We start from the raw sequence: 23845 nt of genomic DNA, 5'->3' as shown, positions 1-23845 counted from the left end.
GCTACCTTGCAGGGCAACGGAAGTCTTCCCAAATCACTCTTATATGTATGAATAAACAAACTTTGTACAATCAGATTATGTACGTACTATCACGAACTCAGAACTTTCTTTATATAAGGACTTATTAGCCCTTATCAAAACGTGTCTAAACTAAATTTTGCTGAATGTTAAAGTATATATGCAAGGTAAAAAGCCTAGATCGATTTTTAATTATTTAAGATCATATTTTATATTGATTTCTTAAAAAGGTTAGTGACGTTTTTAGGCTCCATATAATGTGGGGAAATATAAGAAGTAAAGAAGAAGATCAAAGCTTTTCAATTTCCCACCATGGATCTTGGTGGGGGTTTTAATCAACTTTAGGCACTTTCCTTCTACGCTAGTGGGGAAAGATAGAATATGGTTGACTAGCTAGGTTCTGGGATTTTCTTTCAGTATAAAGAAAGTAATAAAGGACAAATGATATAGACATATATAAACGAGATTTAATAAATAAATTACTCGCTCTATAAGCTAGTCAGATAGTTTCAAAAAATTACTTCATATAAGATATAACTAGTTACTAACATAATTTCGATATTTCAAATTTTTTCTTAAAATAAATGAAAATTGTTTAAATTCAAATTGAAATGAGAATCTTGTAGGGGTGAAACATATACATATGCAACACAATGATGATGAGACACTCTATGTACGAAAATGAAAAGGCAACAATATTCTCAATAGTGAATCTGAATAGACTAAAAAGCTCATATAATGAAGCCTAAGATATTAGTGGATTCGCAAAGTTGGACTTTGGTGCGTAGTATGCATCAGATTTCATACTATAACAAACACTGTCATAATCAAACCACGCAATGAAAGTAAATAAATGAAAAAACTATATATATATTTGATGAAATACTTATAAAGTTGTAACTTATAAGTGATCAATAATGAATCATGTAATCTTTTGTATTATAAGATGACAAATGTGTCGTACAACTAATTATAAAATTAATATTTTGCTCATTTCGAACACATTATTAGCTCAAAGAGATGGGGAAATTAACATAAGTAAATGATTTATCATGTAGTAAAACAAATTTTAACATGGTGAATCAAAAGTTGGTTTTACAATAAGTTAATAAGGTCATGTTCTTTTGAGCTTCTTAGCCGAGTCGAGCTGAGCAGTTTTAACAAAGTAGATCAGGCGTCAACAGAACAGATTATTAATACTTAGCAAAACAGAACAAATTTCAACAAAACAGAGCATACTACAGTAGCTTAAAAGAACAGAGCCCTTTATTAAATTACTCCATACATCCAGCATGTTTTTACACAAAAAGATTTATTAGGAGTGTGATTGAAGTTTTCAGCCCCATCCGTGCAGTATCTTAAATGAATCATTCTTGCATTAAAATGCAAAAATCATTACCATAGATTAAAAAAATCAAGATGTAATTAATTGACTTTTGACTGTTATAAAGGAGAAGGCAATAAGACTTTGAACTAAAAAGAGTCAATAATTGAGTATTATTTTTTCTCATGATAGTGACTAAAAAAGTTACTCTTTGGTCTCACAAAGTTCTTTTTATGTTCTCCAATTTTCAATTTTACTATAAGGGTCTCATTTTCCTAAGCTAAAAGCAAAGCCTTTTTAAAATTAGAATCACTGTTGTAAAATTGAATTTCTTTATTTAATAAATTTTATCTTAATAGACGGTGATTGTGTCACAAAAAAAGTCAAAAATGAAAAAATTATATAAAGATGAAATAAGTTTCAAAAAATATATACTCCGTACTAAGTATATAAATATAGAGATGAAATAAGTAAGTAAATACGAGTAATTACATAAAATTATAAAACAAAATGCATAACATAACATTCCATTCATATCAAAGGTCATCTCTAGGGTTTGGGTAGTATTATGTAACAGGATTTGGAAAAGACAGGAAAATGCCAACATCAAACTCAGAAAACACAAAATTACAAGAAAATATTGTTAAATAATTAATATTGCCACTATTTTTAATTATTGCCGTTTAACATTTTATTTTTGAGAATAGAGGGTAGGGATAGGATTTTTCCTGGTCTTTTCCTGCTTTGGCCTCATCCACACATCTCTTTCAGAGTTTTTAACTTATTCTAATAGAAATTTCTTAAAATTAATTGAATCTTTTTCTACAATTTTCTGCCCATTTTTATTTTTATTTTTTTTCCAAATTTTACTTATTATGTATTTTAAAATATTAAAAACCCATAAAAAGAAAATAAAATTAAAATAAAAAAAGAGAAAATATTCTGAATTCTGCAAATTTTGCAGCAGAGTAAGCTCAGACAAGTAATCCATGGGGGTTAAACTGTTAAAGATTGTAACTTTCATCATTATCATCATCACCTCTTCACGGGAAATTCTTAGTTTTAGTTCTTCTTTATTTATTTATTTTGAAAATTAAAATTATTTATTTATTGTTTTAAAAAAGTTAATGAATTTTGTCTGATTCTCTTTGAATTTTCCTCTAATTTTATTTTTTCGCTTTCTATATATATGTCACTGCCACCTGTGGCCCTGTTTTTATTGAAAAAAAAATCCCTCCTTTGCTTTGCTACTATCTTTCTCTCTCTACAATTGGGGTTGTTCTTTCTACTTCTCTTTCTAAAACCATCCCTTCTTCCAAAGGGTACATACCCAAAAAAGATGGGATTTTTACAATTTTTTTTTTAGTATAGTGGGTGGTGTTTAACTTATTTAAGATTTGATAATCAAACAAACAAAACTTTGTAAAATTAAAAAAATTTCATATTTTGTTTTGTTTTATTTTGCTTGGAGGTTTGTAGAAGCAAGACAATGTTCCAAGGAGCTATGTCCAATTCCACTTTGTCTGAAGAAGCTAATAGTCTTTCTAGCTTTAACCCTTTGTTACTACAAAACACTACTAATATCATCACTTCCCACCAACAACAACAACAACCTCCTCCTCCTAAAAAGGTCAAGAAAAAGAGAAGTCTTCCCGGAAATCCAGGTAAATTTTCAAAAAGTTTCAATCTTTATTATTTTCATCGATTAATTGTATCTCGATACTGTCAAAATAAAGAGTTCGAGTAACATATATAGCTCGATATCTATATATGAAGTCAAAACAACCTTTTATTATATTGATCCATAGCTAAATCACTTTGATATTGTTGATATGAAGAGTCTAAGTAACATATGTGGTTATAGATCATTTGGGTGTTGTTGAAATTAAATAAAGAGTCCGAGTAACATATATAGGTCGGGTATGTATGTAGTTGCAAACCCGACCGAATTTGTAAAAAGTATGCCCTAATGGTTTTGATTTGATTTAAGCAGACCCAGATGCTGAGGTGATTGCACTGTCACCAAAAACACTACTAGCAACAAATAGGTTTATTTGTGAGATCTGTAACAAAGGGTTTCAAAGAGATCAGAATCTTCAGCTTCATAGAAGAGGGCATAATTTACCATGGAAGCTTAAACAAAGGAGTAAAACAGAAGTTATAAGAAAGAAAGCTTATGTTTGTCCAGAACCAAGTTGTGTTCATCATCACCCTTCAAGGGCACTTGGAGATCTTACTGGAATTAAGAAACATTTTTGCAGAAAACATGGTGAAAAGAAATATAAGTGTGAAAAATGCTCCAAAATTTATGCTGTTCAATCTGATTGGAAAGCTCACTCTAAAACTTGTGGCACTAGAGAGTATAGATGTGATTGTGGCACCCTTTTCTCCAGGTAAAATTATTATAATTATTTACGGAATATAATGAAACTTGTTAGATCGTTTTTTACAAGACTTTATTATATTTTCCGATATAATTTGCATTTTTTTGATTGATTTTGTGTGGGATTGATTTTGTTTGATTATGTTTTTTGAATTAAATGAGCATAATATTGATTAGCAAGGGTGTGTAATATATATATATATAGTACTGGTATTTTTTCTTGGATTCTGATATATGCCTTTTGTTTTCTGGTGAAAATATTGTTACATAAGAATGGTAAGTTTTGCATGAAATAATATATGATGAGAATAACAATAAATAAAATGCAATTGGTAAGAGAATTTTATCTGTTGAAATCTGTACCTTTTTTCCAAGTTTTATGTAGCACACACACAAACACTGTATATTATACAAACAAAGAACAATCAAAAACAGGCTGTCTTTTGTTTTTATTTAATGTTCTGTCCAGTGATTCAATTTCTGTCTATTTTTGTCCTCAATTTCTCACTACTGATTAATGTATCAGCATTATATAACATCCCTTTAATTTTCCAAAATATGCAAATTATTTTTCACAGTTTACAATCTTTACAGTCTATCAAATTTAGATAAAACATATTTAATGAGCAAATAAAGTAATGCAAGTTATCTAGAGCGAGTCAGATAAGTATCAAACATATTATCCGTGTCTAATTAGTCAATACTCGTCTTAAATCATGTTTAGACACGGTTTTAAAATGTATATATATTGTCCACCCTAAGATTTTATCTACTATAAGACCTTAGGAGTTGTAATTGATTACTTATCTTTCTAAAGAAGATCTTTGAATAGGAAAAAAGGCAGGCTTTTGGTTTTTCTTTTTGTAATGCTAGATGTTAGTCCCAAAAATAACAATGATAGGTCACTGCTATGCTCGTGTATATGAGGAAAAAGTAATGCTAAACAAGTGATGATAAATTACAATATATTTTTAATTACAAAGTAATAATATTTTTCAAGATTTTCTCTTTTTTGTAGTAGTAGCAGAACACTTCTGTCTTCTGAGTAGCTCAGAATTTCTTCATAATAGAGGAAAAACTGATGTAACCTGCAAAAATATCTGATTTGGTCTGCCTTTTTTCTTTATTTTTTTTGGACCCCCTATATGCTGAATTTTGCATGCTAGGTTGCTCTATGTTTGGATTAAAAGAGTACACTTTGTTTAAGCTCTAATTTCAATGTGATAACTTTTTTGTGACTATTATTTGGTACAAGAATCACATGTTTAGTCAAACACTAATAGAAATATAAGCACATGTTCTTGGTACAAATCATACACTTTGTAGTCAAAATATGTTCAAAAATAGGTCAATGGGAATATAGGATCCTAGAAGATTAAAAATGTTTGAGATTCCTAATTCCTTTTTGTTTTAGTAGTGTCTACAATGTTCTTGTGTAAGGAAGAGAAACCACATTTTCCCCTTGAACTATCCCTTACCTTCTTCTTCTCCTCTCCCTTTCATTTCCATTTTCTTTTCATTCTAACTTCTTGCAAAGACAAGGAATATGAATTGGTTTCACCAATATAAATTGTTTTTAAAGAAATATGATTTTCTAATGAATTGATTTCCGTCAAAACTAATAGAGCCTAAGTTGAAAGGATGAATTCAAATATTACTATATTTAGTATTTCATGTAAGGTAGATTGTAGTCAAGATGGAAGAATTTATTGTATGATTCGGTACCAATAAGGCGGGAGCATTGAATATATCAAGACTTTACATACAATAACCTTCACTAAAATTGAGGCCGGGATAGGATTATAGGAAGAGATGCCTGTAAAACTATGAGAGTATTAAATCTGCTTTTATTTCCTTTTTTTTTTTTTTTTTTTTTTTTTTTTTTGCTAAATGTATTTATTTTAGGACTTCTAATTATTCTTTCATCTTCTTCAATTGTTTATTATCCTTTGTTGAACATACACCAAGCTGCTAATCTGATCTCTACAGTCAAACTCCACTGGCATAAAAATCACCTATATATTGTGTGCACAAACAACCTTCATAATTATAAGAATAGTGAGATTTTTCAAGAAATGAAATGAGTTCTAATATCACCTTTTAATGATAAGTTTCAAATATTTGCATAATAATTGCACTCACGTTATTTTTAGATTATCACACTATTAGTTCAAATTGCGCTATCATTAAGCTAATAATTTCAAACAAGCTAAGTAGATTACATGCATGTTGTTACAATAAAGCTTTCATTCCTTACACGTTTTATTCTCATATAGTGTTTTCTATAAAGTTGATCACATTTTAGGTGTCTTGTTTTTCTATTTGATAAAGTTGTTATATTGTGTCTTTATCTAAATTCTAACCATTAGGCATTTGTATGCAACACTATTGTAATGCAGGAAAGATAGCTTCATCACACATAGAGCATTTTGTGATGCATTAGCTGAAGAAAGTGCAAGACTCTCAACAAACCCTTTTGCAAACCCCATCCTCCCACCACCACAACCACCGCCTTTCTCCACCCAAAACCCTAATTCGTCTCTGTTCCCTTTCACCACCTCGTCGTCTATGTCCCTCTCCTCCTCCCCGTGGGACCCGTCCCCTCAAAGCCCTAACCCTAACCCTCTCATCCACATCAAAACTGAAAACCCCCACTTCTCCACACCACCACCTTTCTTCCAACCACCCTCAATCTTCACCAACCAATCCAAGACTCTACTAACCTCCCTCCCCTTCACATCCTCCGATACATCCGCCATGTCATCGGCTCACTTCCTCTCCGCCACGGCCCTCCTCCAGAAGGCCACCACGGTAGGGGCAGTCGGAAACAACACCATGTCAGCAATGATGAACGGTTTTGATGAGCTAGGAGCAATGTCCCGCCACATGGGACCCCCTACCACCGATGACATGTCATCCGTTTTGCCACCACATTCATCCTCATCGACAAACACGAATTCGACTAATGCAACAACCACAACGACCCCTTCTGATCACCCTAATGCTGATCACTTCACCGCCATGCTCAACACGTGGCGAAAGAACAATGATGGTATGACTAGGGACTTCCTAGGACTAACCGCAGGCGATTACAACACCAATGCCGGTGGAGGAGGAGGAGGAGGATTCGATAGCGACGAGGTGGTGGGGAATATGCTAAAGTTCACGGGTGGGTTACAGTACGGGATGACAGCCCCTTATGACCGTGACAATTCATCATCATCTGTATTGTTAAAGCATCATCAGCAGCCTATTGACATTCATCAACAACACCATCATCAGCAGCAGCAAGTAGACGGCTTCGGTTTCGTTACGACGGCTGAGCCTCCTACAACCGCAGCTGCGCCGGGGTCAAGGTGGGGGTGAATTTAGCTAGCTAGGCAATGGCATCATCATGAATTATTTTTTTGTCACTCGTTATGAAATTACGTATTTACCCCTCACAACAAGCAAAGTTAGTACGAGTAAGAGTTTAATTAAATTAGTTGTATTTTATTTTAATTTTTTGAATTTAAGTTACTTTTAGAGGTTCCATTTCAAGGAGTAATTAGAGATGAGGAGCTAAGGATCATACAATTGTACGTTGTAGTAATTTTATTTAAGTTCAATTAAATAGTATGCTATATCATCAAAATGTTGTAATATTTTTGAGCAAGTGTTGTTATATATAGCTAGTTTCATAAGAACAATTGTCCAAATGTAGTGTATTTTGTAATTAAACATCTCCAATCACTTGGGACCAATATAATTAATTATGTCGATAAAGCCTAAAAATAATATATAAGTTTAAAAAGTTATACAGACACGTGATATTATAGCATGTGCAAGGTGCCCTTAGATAGGTCCTTCACGTGTCGTGTTAGGACATATGCTACGACTAGTAAGTACGGGGTAGTAACAACTAACAAGAGTATATGTGATGCCAATGCCATTTTTTTCCGGTTTATATTTATTCATTTTTCCAATATATAAAATACGGAGTAACAAACTAAAACATGTATAAGTATTCTCACCCTATTTTAGATACAATAATTAACAGCATTCCATCCATATGCTTTCCTGCAAATATTGATGAAGAAAGACATGGGTCAATGTAAAGGGAATATTCCTAACCTCGAATTCCCTTTCCCTTCATAAATAATTGAAGAACATGATAATGTGTTAAGGATTATTGTGGTTGATTATTTAAGATTGTTTTAAAAATTGATGCAATTGATTGGCTTATATAAAAGACCAGATTCACTACAACATTCATATACTGATATACATCTAAGAATCATCTAATTTTGATTTATAAGGAAAAAATTTCGAATACATACATTATTTGTTAATTTTTAACGTCATCCTGTATACATTAAGACTAACCCAGCAACACAGTACATGACAACATTTGATTGTCATATATATATATATATATATATATATATATATATATATATAGTGCAAAAAATCAAACTATTTCGAGTTTTTAGAAACAGAAGGAGTATAACGAGAAAGATCAGCAAATACAAACTGCTGCATGCATGTACTGTAATACTCTCATATCAAATCTTAGGTAAAGTAGCATTATACATGCATGGTAAAGCTAGCTAGTGGCAGGTCATAATCTAAGCTAAAATATGGTGATGATGCATGAGTGCATAAATATAATTAATAATCATACCTTATAATATGATAATGATATGGCAGGGCACAAGTAACACAGCTCATGGTCCATAATTATATAGTATATGTAAAAATGTAACGTAAAGTTTAGTAGATCTAGAAAAAAAAACTAAGGCATGACGAAACTAGTGATTCCTCTTTCAGTTAGGAAGATGTGGATAAAAGACACTTAATAAGACAATAATTATTGGTTTGATAATGTATGTGATAGGTATTAGGACCACTGGACCAATAAACTAGGAGTAATCCATAATAATGCCAAAAGGTTCACATGTTTTATTTAGATTACTTACTACAAGTACTACCACAAGCACATAATAATTAAAGGTCATGATTTTTAAATTTATTGAATATTATTACTATTTATTATAATTAACTAAAATTCCAATGCTACTTAGTAAAATAGACTTTTATTTGTTAAAGTAAACACCAACCTTATGTTTAGTAAACACTGAATAGCCGCCTTTGTCGTTTTTATATAATAATCTATCTTCGTTTATGAATTTAATAATATATGATACAAATAAATTGGTCACTTTCTCAATTTAGTAAAACTTCAAATCTTTTCTGTATCACCTTTAATGTTGCATCTAGCTAATAAGAATGTATGTTACTTCTTATATAGAATAGAGAAAAACTTAAAAAGCTAAATAGTGAAGAATAGTTCGTGAGACCTATAACTAAATACAGTTTATTATTCAGAGACTAGAGATCACAAAACAAAAATGTTTAACTCATTTCATTTGCAATTTTGTATAGTGTGCATAATAAGAGATAATTCTCCTCCTCATGATTAAAAAGTCGAAAATTCAACATTAAAACTCTTTCTATGATAAATACATCTAGGGTTTTCTTTGACTAACTAGTAGAATTTGCTACATGCAAACATCAGCATTCAAATAAAGATAATGGTCAATAAATAATATAGAAGTCAAGGAGGAAATCAAATTGGTGGCTTTCTAGTCTAGGTTTTCTACCCAAAAATCAGGAAGATCAGAGAATTTTCTAATAGAAAGAAGAAAAAAGGTGACAAGGAAAATTTTGCTGCTTTCAAGCAGTAAAGGAAGGATACATTTCATTGTCTTGGGAAATAACTACTATGAAAATAAATTGTTCTTTTTTTGAATTTTGACCTCTTTAATTCATAATTAAACAAATTAATACCCAACCCCTCAAAAAATAAAAATAAAATCTAATTAAGCAGAAAATTTTCCAGAAAAACTGGGTTGAGTTATTAGTTGTTTACTACTGCCTTCCACACCACAAACGCGGGTTCGAACCTCTTCCTCCACCATATATACGTACACTTGAATTAACCAAAACTTGGAACACTAGTTGCTTTCACTTTTTTTTTTTTTTTTTTTTTTTTGGGTGAAAGTTAATGTTCAATATAAAAAGAGTAATAGTAATTTATTCATAATTAAGATTCCTCCTATGAATGGATTTAATTACTACATACCTCTACTTTTATCCTTAATTATGTAATCTAAACTAATAATGTAAAATTGGAAATCAATAGAACTGTATCCTATAAATATTCATACTTAAATTCCTTAAAGATATAAACAAAACTCCTCCAATGTCCAAAAGAACCAAAATGAAACTTTCCTATGGCATCCAAATCATAAAAATCTAAGAATACAAAAGAGTGATCAACTTAGTGCGTGTAGAATGTTGAAAAGCGTGAAAAAAGACATTTCAACCAAGCGTGTGTCATACCAAGTGGTCCGGAATATGGTGGGTAGTGAATAGCTAATAAGTTGACCGGGAGATGAAGTAAGATCTACTACTCCTTACAAAAATATATAAACCCTAAAAAAAAACGTCAATGATTGTTGAAAAGATGCTAAAGGAACCTTAGCTTTGGGAGTCTTGAATGATCCTTAAAAATGTAGTTACCCTTAAACATTAATGTGACTCTATTTTCTCAAATTCTGTGTAAAAATCCAACAACAAACAACAAAGAACAAAGGCTTTGCAATTAGATGACCCCCTTGACCCCTTCCATGATTACTGGTAAAAAATTCAGGTGACATGGTCCATCAATCTTCATTATAAGTTCATATCAATCGAATCATAGCCATTCATTCAATAATATCACGGGTCTTTTCGATTTTTGCGAACAGAAAAGCTGAATAAACTATTCACAATCATAAGCTAAATAGAACATTATAAACTCTATAAATAATTGGTTTGATTTACACTACTGTAGTACTAATACTAGCTACTAAAGGTTGGGGGTACTAATACTAGTTAAATCCAGTCAAAACTTGACTCAATTTGAGGTTTTAACTAGACTAGTTGAGCTTATCAATTAAAGTGGCCCAAAGATGTATTACTAATACTACTCCTTGTGTCTTCGGATAGTAATTATATTTCATTTATCCCTCATAATTAAAGATATAGACTAACTTTATTAATACTTTCTCTGATTTTCTATAATGTAACTCAATAATTTAACTTTTAACTTAACCAATATTTCAATCATTCTCAAAATCATGCTATCGAAGTAGTAGTAGCTCGAGTGGAATTTGTTCATGACTTGAGTCGAAGTAGGCCTAAATTAAACTCAAGATCAACTCGATTCATTATATCTAAGCCACCTCCATTCAACCCAAAGATTGTACAATTCGCTAATTTGTACCCGTGATTCAAATACGGCTAATACACATATCTTTGATAATAAATTTGAAGGGTAAAACGAGGCATTCTTAACACCCTATATAAATAAACATAAGAAAGTATTTGAAGAAAATAAAAAAGGGTAAGCCACTGTATGATATAGACGTATGGACTGATAGTGGACCTAGTGACATACGTACGGACTTGAGAGAGCTTGTCCAAACTCCAAACGGCTTAACAAACTAAGTCCACTACTATCTGGAAGTGTGTACATCAATTCAAAGAGTACTAATTTTAAGTCACCCCCACATTAAGTCCCAGACTTCTAGTACCATTTTCATGTGATCTGGTGTTGCCCCTCATCTTTCCCTCACTCAGATAAGTTATCTTCAACACTGTAAGCACACCGGTGACGCCAGCAACCGACATCGAATTCAAAGCTAACCCATTCACACGGGTACTTCAGACTTCAGAGACCACGTATACTGTTCTACCGTGTCGGAAACACGGCACAACACAGTTATTGTAGGACACATTTACAGGCTCAAAGAGTACCAGGAATAAGAAAATGCATACATGTGACAACAAAGAAGCCAGTAACAAAACTGTGGGAAAAGCCTTAGACTCTGCTGTTTGTAAAGGTTATAACTTAAAAGCATACAGTACCAAAGTGTTATGTAGTGTGATCTTTTAGAAATGTATTTAGGTCACTTGCAGTCTTGCTGTGTTAAGGATCTGACACTACGAGTACTTAAAATGAGATATTTAAACCCCATTTCCATCTCCATGTGTGCGTTTTCCTAAATTATGCACACTTAAAGAGCCGTTGGTGATAATAATGCATTTGATATAAAATCAATTAGTAAAATGCATTCATTCATATTCTAATCCACCGATGATTAGAATATAAAAAGAATTAGTTAAATGGTCGGATAATATCGAAAAGAGGGAAAATTCCTTTTTTTCTCTCTCTCTCTTACTTCTTACTTCACGGGCGGATAATACTCAAGAAAGTGGGTTGTATTCCATCTCAATTCCCCTTTAACTCCGTACAACTTTCTACTTCCACAATATGTCATCTTCATCAGGGAATCTTATCTCTTAAGAAACATGTCCTTTTTTCTTCCTTTTCTATAGTTTCAGTCCTTTTGCTTTCATCTATCTATCCGACTATCCCTATACTACAATCATCTTTTTAAAGTCATTGACAATCAAAGCTTTCGCTTACTTCAGCAACAATATGATGTCAATACTTGACCTCATCTTCTGAACAACTATGCTTCACTTGACCATTTCAAACTACTGTATTTTCTTAGTCAGCATACCACAAACTTTCGATAGTCTTTTGGTGATCAATACTTTGTTTCAAAAGAAAAGGAGATGGTCATGTCACAATATCAACTTATCTAATCTTATTCAAACTTATTATTTACTTCAGTTGTGAATTGAACTCGGATAGACCTTACATAAACTTATTATTGGCACCCGTTTATCAAACTAGACAATGTTTCTGAACAAACCAAACAATCAACCCAATTTGTAAGTCTACTACCATTACCCTTACCAAGCAATTCGGCATTACCCTTGCCTACTCGAATTGAAAGGAGGTTATATAGATGTTAATCATTTTATCATATCCCTTGGCAATTCTATTCTACCTCCCACAATAATTATTTCCTTGTTCCTCCATGCAATCTGAACTTGTAACTTCTAAACCATGTTACTCAAAACCTTCCCTAATTTTCTGTAAGCCTGTACCCATGTCAACATAGGTGTAATCCTTCATATAAATAAGAAAACTTAGATGCAGCCATGGCGGACACCATATCTAAGGCCGACATATTCAGCGAGTTTAAGCAATAACAACTCATCAACTTAACAGTTAAAATGAAACTAAAGATAACAAGCCGACGTAGTACTTGAGATTAAGTAAAAACATCAACAGAAATCCCAAGGACAACATTTTACTGTACTCAATGTCATAACATGATTTGAATTATACAGAAAAATCCACAAAGCATCCAACATCTACAAATATGGAGTACACTAGTATTCAAATTAGAACCATAAATATTCTACAATGCAATGAGTGACTCACATGAGAAATATGCCGCAGAAGACAAAGAAATTCACTGTTTAAGCACTCGAACTTTCTATTTATAACAGGCAAGACCAAGCTGTCCCAAAAAAGAATCAGTATCCCGTCAACTGGACCCGCTGAGTGTCACTCCCATGTATAGCTGCAAAACATTCTTGAATGCCTACAAAAGAGTAACAAAATCACAAAATGTAACTTACATCTTAAAATGGTACTCGTATATAATATGGAAAAAGATATCTCGCATTATTGATTGATCTGATAAATATATGATTCTGATTGTGAAAAAAAAGCATGTCCAAGAATTTCATAATTATAAGCAAAATCCAGCTTCCCTCTTGGAGTCCTAGACATAGAGATGTTAGCCATAGTTGCAACAGAAAATGATAAAAAGGATGAAAAATGGATCGTGATTCAAAAGGCTTGTAAAGTAATTTTTCCAGGATAAGAAGTTACATTTGAATGATTTGATTATGTATTGATGTACAAAACTGTATGGTAACAGGGATGTAACAGAAACAGTAGTGGGGATTATATTCCCATTTCATCGGTTAATATAAAAGTTCCATTTTAAGGGTTTTCCTATCCCACAAATTAAAAATGTTACAGAGAAAATTTTTTAGTCCCAATAGCTTAACAGTACAGTAACTTCATTAAACAGAGGTACAACGAGAAGCATGTATAGCAAGAGCATGAAGGCTTCTACCTTGCACCAATTTTGACTAATCAACTAAGCAAGCTTATGCTAAGATTAGTAACATTAAAGTCACTTCAATTAAAATAGATTCTTTTTGCTAAGTAATACTATATTTATGAACCTCTTCCCTCAACAGATATCGACACAAAATTCCAATTAAAAAAATACAAAGGTAAAATCAGCTCTAACCTGGTGTGCAAATGACTCTTTTCTTTTCAAGATCACATCCATTACAGCAAATTGATCATCAAACACACTATAAAACCTCTGGTAGAATGAGCCCCTGTAATAAACAAGACAAATATTAAATTAGAGAAGATGTCAAACCTGCCATATTTGAAAAAACTGAATCAGAGTCATTTCACAATTGATCACTTACCGGTCTTCTTCAGTCAGTTGCTGATCTAATTCATCAAATTTTCGCGTAAGAACTTCAGCCCCCACTGGCGAAAGCATGTGAAGTATCAATGCCTCTAAGGTTCTGGGAAAGCTGTTCTGAAAAAAAAAAAAAACAAACATAATAAGATGCAACTTGGATAGCACAATTAACACCAATTAATAATACTACCTCCGTTTCATATTATTTGCAACGATTAGACATTTTCCCTCTCTACTTTATGTCAAATCGTTGCAAATAATATGAAACGGAGGTAGTAATTTGCATTGATGAAACGTCAGATAATAAGTAACTAGATGCACACAAACTTTAAATAAATAAACAGAGACAAGAAGCGTCATTATATTAGTTCGAGCATTTAGTTAGAAAAAATAATCAAAGTCCTTTTTAAGAATGTCAGAACATATCAATCAATCAATCTTCCAAAAAGTGTTGTGAATTCCAGTGAAAAACTTACTACAAGGTAGAAGAAAAATGGCTTAAAATCTCAATAATCTAGAAAACGACAAAAACAACAAAACAAACCATATTTCACATAAGAGCACATAAGCAAAGGGACTGCAGATTAGAGCAGAAAATCTTTCAATTGGTTTCCCTGATTCAAGACATTAAAAGCAAAAACTCACCACCATTGCCATAAAAACTGTCAGAAGATCAAGTGGATTAAGATTCCAGAGAATACTGGCAATTGAATCATCTTTCAGGCGACATAAGTTAGATATTGGCACGTTCTTTGAGTCCTTGTCTGGAATAACTCCTGAATCACTTCTTGAAGTGCATTGATCTTGAGTGGCAGCACTGGGGCAATAGGACTTGGTAACCATTGTGTTCTTGCCATTCCTATCAGGAATCACCCTAGAATCACTTGTAGAAGTGCATGGTTGATGACTGACAGCACTAACCCCATCATGGACGAGAGAAAGAAGTTCATGAAGTGCTTCAAGTGCTAGGGGGGCAAGATCATGAGGTTTGACGTTCAGATTAATCTTATTTTCATGCTTCTGGTGTGCGAGAATTCCTTGACTATCTGATTAAAGGACACAAGAATACAATTAGTTAATCTAGACCAGATGCTCAAAATAAATCCACCAACGTGCAGCGAATATAAGACCTGTTTTTCCATTATCAGGTGCTTCACTTCCGCAATCTCTCAGTTTGCCAGAACCTGCATCATAAGTTTTCTGCAACATCTGATTCTGCCCTATTGAAAAGGAAAGAAGAAGTATCATGAAATAAATCCATGATCACACACACTGGGACATGTGCCAACAAAAAAAAAATACTAGCACTTTTACGGTCGCCATTTTTCCTGAAACATGCCTAAAAAAATGATAATGCAGACAAGCTGAAGAATATATGATATACAAGATACACAATTTTAATAATAAATGAACAAAAGAAAATTATGCAAATGCCTATACATAAAGGCACGAGACTACAAGGTAACAGGGATTAATTAAATATACAGAAAAGAACTATCACAGTTGAGTTGATGAAAAGGAAAGGTAAGCTGAGTAAAGAAGCAAACATCAACAGCCCACAAGCATACTGATAGTGACATATATAGACAAACCATTCTAAACATCAAGACATGTACTATCACTTCCATTAAGCAACAAGCCTATGCACAACAATGATAGGACCACAGAAAAAATTCTCAGGCAATCAAGACACAATCACTTCAAATAAACAGAAAACATGTACAATTCTGCGAGAAAATGAAATGACAAGCTACATACCATCTCTTTGTCAATCAATCTTCATTTGAGAACACCCGTACCACCAACAAATACAACACGGAAAAAACATAGCATAAGTCATAGTTTATATAATTTATCAAATAACATAATTGAGGTAAATAAAAAGGCACACCTTCTCAATATGCTACGCAAGTAATATACATCCATGTGTTCCAACATGTTCGACATCATATTCGATCTCCACCAAAAGTTAACAGCTATGGTCAATTGATCACTATCAACTTGATGGAACCTGTCAAACAAGTGATTATAAAGTAAGGGAATGAAATCTTGCAGTTCTAGAGATTATGAAAACAAAAACTCCTCTATAGAATGTTTTGAAAAGCGTAAAGGACACAACCATATATATGGCTCTACAAAACAAAAACTCCTCTATATAACTAAATAATGAGCTAGCCTAAAGGGAGGGGTAGTCTAGGCAATGCGCCAATACAGAATTAGTTATTAAAATAGAGTTTGAGCTAGCTAGAGTAACAAGAAGAGGGGAGTAAGCCTATTTCTGATTTACATTCTATACAAACTTTTGCATTACCCTCGTCCTAATAATATTTCTGATTTTCATTCTACAAAACTTTTGCATTTCTTTAGACCTAGAAGACCAGAACGCGTATGGTTGTCAGAGCACCTGTATTTCAGAATTGATGCTTAATGTAGAAATTGTAAACCATATTGCAGTTGTAAAACAAATTGCCAAGATACTCACCAATTAAAAATCAAAAACCTCATTTGAGTCATAAGAATGTCACGCTTACACAAAAACGCAGAATTGAATCACAAAAATTATTCAATAGATTCAAAAATTGTATGCCCTGGTTCATAACAAATTAACAGCCCAGGTGCAATGGGCAGTCAAAAGGACAATCATTGCTGACATGTGTCAAGCTGACAGTTCATTAAATGCTTACCAGCCTTCAGGAATAAAAAGGTCATCTCCTGCTTGAAGAGTGAGTTTCTGGGAGTACTCATGAGCGCGTTCAAATCTTGGATAATGCGAAAAATCAGGAGAATCAAGAGTAACAGAGCTGTTGGGAAAAAAAGTTGCAGATGAAAAAGACTATTATAATAATACAGTAAATATATAAAAATAAAGCAAGAGATCAATGTCTAGCACGGGGTTCTAAACTTTTGATAAATGCATCTTGTCCTTCAGAATTTGACAAAAAGCGCTAAATCCTTAACCAACTAATATAAATTTTAAAATCCCAACCAAAACCCAACCCCACTCGCAAAATTTTGATCCCAAAACTCCCATTAGAATTATACTTACATTCCTTTAGTGATTGTATTTTCAGCATACCTATGATTAGAGGACTCTCCGTAAATTGGCATAGGATACAACAGCGGGCCAGCAGATGGTGGCCATAAAACAACTGCCAAAAGTAGAATTATCAGAGGTGAACCAATACAAATAAGCAAAAATACATATGTTATTTGCTTTAAAATTGGATGCTGCATGACAGAAATAGAAAAGCAGCAACATTCAACGTCAGAGTTTAAAAAAAATATTCCTCCTTTCCGCCTTACCTAAATATAAGTTTAAAAATATATAAAACCTCACCCTCAACTCCTCGAGGATTGCCAAATGTGTTCAAATGAAGTGTTTATCCTTATTCCTCAAAGGCTTTGATAAACACACAAAGAAGCACAACTAATATGAGAGTCTAAGGATGATCATTCCAAACAAAGAAACCAATACACAAACAAAAAGCTCAAAAATCAGAATAAATGTCCATGTGAAGAAAAAATTTCTACCAGATATTAGACTTACAAAATTTATAAAAGAAAAGTTAATTGCCATTTATATGCACCACAATAATGCAGCATATTATTACAAAGCCATTCATTTAATCTATTATTACAAAGCCATTCACATAATCTCACTCCACTATCCACAACTCTGAGTCAGTGATTAGATCTTCCTGAAATCCGAACACAAACATGGTCCTAATTCAAACTTCCTTTTCACAAAATTACCAATCAGAAGGACGAGAGAACTAGAGGCACACAGCACAAGATTTTTCCAAACCAGAATGTATTATATTGGAGTTCTATAAATATGATAATAATTATTAATTTAATGCACTAGGGAAGATCTGTCACGTCAGATTTCATACACTGCATACGACAAAGATCTACCAGTCAACAAAAAAAAAAAAGGGCCTATCATCACACTCTCACTAGCAATGCAAGATATCATCATTTTTTTATTTTTTTTTTCTTTTTTTGTTAACAGGACAGCATAGATTTATCAAACACCATAATGCAGATATAAAAAGTGTTTGCAGATTTGCACAAACATAGCACACTTCTGCACTAAGCAACAATAATGCAAGAAATTTGAAGGAAAAAAAAAATAATAGGTACCTTGCTTGCACCCAGAAATTACACATAAAAGATTATGGTGTGGATCATAGTGTGTGCTTGATCTAGCCTCTGCATTATTCATCCACAAATTGATAGAAGAAATTTTACTTGGTCCCAAGAAAGAAGGCTGAAAATAAGAAGCAAGAAGTAAGGCAGGGGCTGCATTCAGAATCAGAACAGATGATAATATAATAAAGCTGCAGATCAAAACACATAAGCAAATGGTTTGTAGACATACTATTTTAATGTCTTCTTGTAAACTTTCTAATTGTACCCTTTCTTCATTCTCTCTGTTCAGGATTGGAACCTACAGCCACATTGTATATTCAGGAATTATAAACAAGTAGATGCCAATACTTCAGTGCTTAGAATATAAAAGAGGGGTAATAAAAATCCAGCTGCAAACACAATTCAAGAGACAGTGTAGCGCAGTAGTAGCAACATAATGCCACCCTTCATTTCTAAACAATTGTTATGACTCTATGCCCGACCAGACTTCTAGCATTATCTGATAAGGCATTAAGTTTCAGCCGCCACAGATAGTTGTATATTATGAACATGAATAATTATTTTATTAAGAGAAAAAAGAAAAAAAAAAAAAAAAAAAAAAAAGAAAAGAAAAGAACATAAATCACAAAAAGGATATTCCTCATATTCCTTTAACTCAAATAAGGTGATCTGGCCCAAATTTTTTTAAAGATTTTGTTTTATCTCATCTGAGTTTTTCACTTTTTTGTATCCGTTCTATCTGAACACTTAAAGAATCATTATCGTTGTAATAGTTATCACTGTCATCATTATATTATTAACTATGCTGCACATCACATTCTACAACTAATACACAGTCCACTAGGAGTCACTAACTATAAGCTTCAACCTGAGCTAAATAAATCTGATCACGAGCATTTGTTAAAGAATTGCACAACTCGGCATCCAATCCCACACTCTGAAGTATCTCAGACTCATTGCAGGCATCAAGACTATCATCTTTGCTCTGACCCCTCTTACAAAACCCAATGAATGAAGAAAACGGCAGTGGAACCTACACAGTCAATAAGGATCATAACCTGAATGAATAGTCCAAAATCATAAGGTTAGAAACGGTAGATGCCCAAAGAAACTGCATACCCTCTCATGGCTTCTAATATCACCATAGAAGACAGGTGCTGATCTTGATAGCATTACCTCCACAATAGTTGATTGCACCCGCTCCTAAGATTTATAATCAGTTAATCATAGATGTTCCGGCCAATTTTGGATATAAGAAAAGGAACAAAACTAAACAAGAAAAAACATTACATGATGAAAGAATTACAAAAATATGATGCAAGAAATAGGAACAAACTATGCTAATTTACGCATGTAACAATGACTCCACGAGCATGTGAACTCTTTGGTTGAATAGGGATGATAAGAAGTCGTTGAGCTTAAGATAGCTTCATTAAGCGAAAGGCAATCTAGACTTGAACTCAAGCTTGTCGAAATCAAAATTTCCAGTCACAGGTTAGCATACTGCTCTTGCTTGATTGGATCTCAAGTAAAGAGCTAGTAAATTCTTTCTCAATCTCTATCATTCTTACTTCTAACTTTTCATCATTCTTGCAAGATCCTTGAAACAATTTTGTTAAATCAACCTTGTATCTCAAACTTCATAATTCATCTATTTATTCAACTAAATCCATATATATGATCTCGAGCACATTTGTTTAACTCATCCATTTATTTAACTTAATCCATATATTCCAACATGCCATTCGAGCTTTTCAGGAATAGCTATACATAAGAGTATATCCTATTTTAAAACATTTGTAAAATCTACCGAGCTCGAATAGGCTCGTAAAGTCGTAAAGGTATCGAGTTATTGACTGGAGCCAAACTTTAATCGAGGATATCCTAAGTAGCTTAGGCTCATCATCATCCCTAATATTTATGCATAACCAAATTCCCACTTGATTAATCTAATTTCCTTGTTATAATGGTGAAAATAATTCCTCAATTTAACTTTAATTTGTTGCGCAAATCACTAAATTAACAACAAACAAACAGCCAATATACTGCGTACAATATACAATGCATTTAAATAATGAAGAAACCAACGCAAAAATAATGCAAACTAATGAAATATTAAACGCAAACCTGCAAATAATCGAGACCGCCATTTTTAGGGTTCCAACTTTGGAAAGCTTTCCAATCCTTAACACATCCTCTGAAAACCTTTTTTTCAAATCAAAATCGAAACAATATTCAAAATAAAATTAATTTCAGAGTAGAATTATAGAAATAGAATAATAAGGAAATTGAGAAATTTACAACGGGAACGTTTAGGGTTTCGATTTGAGACTCAAATTCTTCAGTGGAAATAGTTTCTTCGATTTCTTTAATTCGCAATGATTCCTCCATTTTTGTTCTTCACTTGAATTCTACTGATTTGAGTTCAATGCTTCAATAGTTCAATATTTCTATAGTTATAAGAATGATGAGGGAAAAAATGATGGGTCGTTTTGTTGGACCACGTTTTTTACGCTAACTATCAGACCTTCTCTATTCATAGTAAAGTGGGCCGATCTGATAAAAAACGAAATCCAACCCGATTATGTCTGAAGATTTTGGATATCGACATTAACTTACTGTCCCAAACCGATCTAATGATAACCCGACACTTTTTATTTTAATCGGAGAATTTCACCTTTACACCCGATTCACAATCAATTTAGGAAACCCGAGACTCAAATTAGGGTCTGTTCTCATTAACTGAACTGAAATAAATATTTTATAAGAGAAGAAAATTAGGTTTTGAACTGAACTGAAGATAAACGTATGAGAACAGGCCCTTAGATCTGATTTGATACAAGTTTTTTTGTTTTTCTTTGGGAATTTAAGGAGTTTTTAAGCATCAAGTATGTATTTAAGACGAGTTGAGTTTTTATCATTTTTTACTTTCTTACCATAAGGATTAAGAATAAGTTAAATAAAGATATGAATAACTTTTTTTTTTTTTGTTGACATCAACTCTATTTTCTTACCATGTTAAAAGTTTTATTAGACAACTAAAGGGTGACACGTGTCATGGAGGCCCACTTGTCGTGACAAACACAACACTTGCTCAAGCAGGTTGTGCCTAGACAGGCCAAGAAATAGTTGGGTCGTGGCGGGCTCATGCCGATATTTTTAAATCAAAGCTCAGGCTATGCACGACCCCGCTCACATGTTGTGTCATGCTAATAAACCCCCCTTGATAATTTTTATATTATTCTTAAATTGGCAAAATAAATAGGTCACTATCAAGATGACTCACTGTGCTCAATGTCGTGGTCATACCAAGTTTCTTTGGAAAAAAAAATATCCATACATGAGCCTTTCTCATTGAACCACTCGTGCCGTTTTGACCTTCTAACAAGCTCATGCCAAGCTGGGTCATTTTTGTGTCGTGCTCAACTGGCCTTCATATTAGCTCGATCCATATCTATATCTATATACAACTAATCACTAGCAACTAGCATTGAGCAATTATCAGAGTATCAACTACTCCTACGTACGGTTAACAACTATGAGCACTTTGTTTTAATTTGGATAGGCTAACTTGAAACCTTTAGTGGTCAAAATTCAAAATAAATGTACAACTTTATTAGATCAATACTAGTAGTCAAGTAGTCATTAATATACTCGTAACATCATCAATAAGGAGATTAGGTTTATAAATGACTTTGCACATTTTAGTCATTAATGTACTAGTCATTATATTATTATTAACTATTATGATTACATGTTTTGAAATCTAATTTTAGCTAGCAACTTGGTTTCAATATACAAGTATATAGTTTTGCTTTTGCATCATTGGATAGACTAATTCTAAGTCATGCGCCTGGACCATGTCCAATTTTCATAAAACCACGCAAGTATTGAGCACGAAGCAATACAAGTAGGTATATTTAAGTATTCTCTAGATTTGGTAAATGAAGTGCCGCAATATTAAAGCATGCTGTAATTGATCTGATAAGAATATGAGACCACCAAGAGCTGAAAATTGACCGTGGTATACTATATGAAAATGAAACCTCAAGCAAATTAAAATACCAGTTGACAAATAAGTTTATCCACATATTCAAGGCACAGATGCTCTCATAGATAACGTACAGCAGTACCTCACCTACATGTAAATTTATCAGTCCTTCTAAATTCGTCCCAAATAAGTTGTTACATATGTATTTTTTTAAAAAAAATAATTGGTTAACGTATTGGTGTCTTGACGAGTTGTGTGTGTGTTTTTTTAAAAAAAAATTTACTGTAAATTTTGTACCTTTGTCTATTTAGGAAAAATTGACATAAGGACATCAGGATTAAGATTTGAAAAAAATAAAATAAAAGCTTAATTACAATAAAAAGTTTTAATTAATATAATTTCCTTAAAAAATCGAGGTAAGAGAAGATGTCATAATACGAAGTGTTGCTTTGTTATTACCAAAAAGTATCGAGGTTTGTGTCCCAAAAAAAAAAGTTAGATCTTAATCATCAATTATCAATGGTAAAAGTCGTCATATGACTTTAACTAATGAAATTAAAAAAAAAAAAAAAAATCTAACTGATTAACCTTTAATTGTTCTTACTGAACAAGAATTTATTATTATTAAATTTTATATTTAATTTTAAGGCAAATGAAGAGAACTAATAAGAGTATGTAACATGATATATGGATATTAAGGATCGGTGTAGCATTGGGCCCGTTCTGATTTACTGAACCGAACTAAACTGAGGTGAAATGAATTGTTTATAAGAGAAGAAAATTAGGAATAGAAGTGAACGAACTGAAATTAAGCTGAAGAGAAAAAACCTTTACTTAGGAGATTATTTTATTACTCCGTATATAGTAGTAGTTGATTTCATGACCATGGTAACGTTGTGTGAATGAACATTAGTTGACTCCATCTTAGGCTAACCAAACGTTAAATTAAGATACAAGACTTATTCACACCTAACCACATTTCATGCATCACTTATTATTCATCAGTTAGCTTTCATTGAACGGAAAGTTATAGTCTTGCTTGTTTAGTTCAGATGTTTACCAATCAAGAATTAGCAACTCTATGAAACGAAACCACAAATACAGAGTAATAAACTACTCGTATAGTACTACGGAAGTTTTAAGTCTTCTAACTCATTTATTCTTCTTCATTGCATGCATGGCTAATTAAATTGTACCGAGTATTTTTTATGGCAATTTAGGTTATTACTCCCTCCGTCCCTAAATTACATTCCTCTTTCTCTCTATTATGTGAGGAATAAATAATAAAAAAGAGGAATGTAATTTATGGACGAAGGGAGTACCTTATTACACGCATAATTATATATTAAAGCATCAAAAATCAATGCCATACTCGATCATTATATTTTCTCTTGTGTTTGCTTTCGATTTAATTGTATCATGATTTTAAACAAAATTAAGGACAATTTTCATTTTTTTTCCTCAATTAAGTCCACATACATTATCATTTAAGTTTACTAAATTGATCGAGTTTCATT

The 23845-nt window shown here is 32.6% G+C and overlaps 2 protein-coding genes across 3 annotated transcripts; one reads left to right on the top strand and one right to left on the bottom strand.

Moving 5' to 3' along the window:
* The first annotated feature begins 2549 nt into the window (after positions 1–2549).
* Positions 2550–7359, top strand: LOC110728974 (protein indeterminate-domain 12-like). The gene is made up of 3 exons (XM_021908657.1): positions 2550–3006; positions 3336–3735; positions 6125–7359. The coding sequence occupies exons 1-3, from the start codon at positions 2832–2834 to the stop codon at positions 7089–7091; spliced, it is 1542 nt and encodes a 513-aa protein (XP_021764349.1). The 5' UTR covers positions 2550–2831; the 3' UTR covers positions 7092–7359.
* A 5553-nt stretch (positions 7360–12912) lies between these two features.
* On the bottom strand, positions 12913–20811 carry LOC110728972. Of its 2 annotated transcripts, XM_021908656.1 has the most exons (15): positions 20639–20807; positions 20465–20542; positions 19457–19540; positions 19206–19370; positions 18567–18635; positions 18329–18455; positions 17262–17334; positions 16870–16986; positions 16077–16196; positions 15944–15962; positions 15316–15400; positions 14831–15231; positions 14187–14302; positions 13997–14090; positions 12913–13273 (listed from the first exon to the last, which is right to left on the bottom strand). In XM_021908656.1, the coding sequence occupies exons 1-15, from the start codon at positions 20726–20728 to the stop codon at positions 13217–13219; spliced, it is 1695 nt and encodes a 564-aa protein (XP_021764348.1). In that variant the 5' UTR covers positions 20729–20807; the 3' UTR covers positions 12913–13216. The 2 variants fall into 2 exon arrangements, 1 of the variants encoding a protein (XP_021764348.1); XR_002512795.1 differs by lacking the exon at positions 12913–13273 and having other exon boundaries at positions 14187–14297; positions 20639–20811.
* Positions 20812–23845: the final 3034 nt, after the last annotated feature.

This window comes from Chenopodium quinoa, unplaced genomic scaffold (assembly GCF_001683475.1).
Source record: "Chenopodium quinoa cultivar QQ74 unplaced genomic scaffold, ASM168347v1, whole genome shotgun sequence".
In the NCBI taxonomy this organism is placed as follows: domain Eukaryota; kingdom Viridiplantae; phylum Streptophyta; class Magnoliopsida; order Caryophyllales; family Amaranthaceae; genus Chenopodium; species Chenopodium quinoa.
Note: the sequence above shows the minus strand (reverse complement) of the source record. Positions and strands in the feature narration are given on the sequence as shown.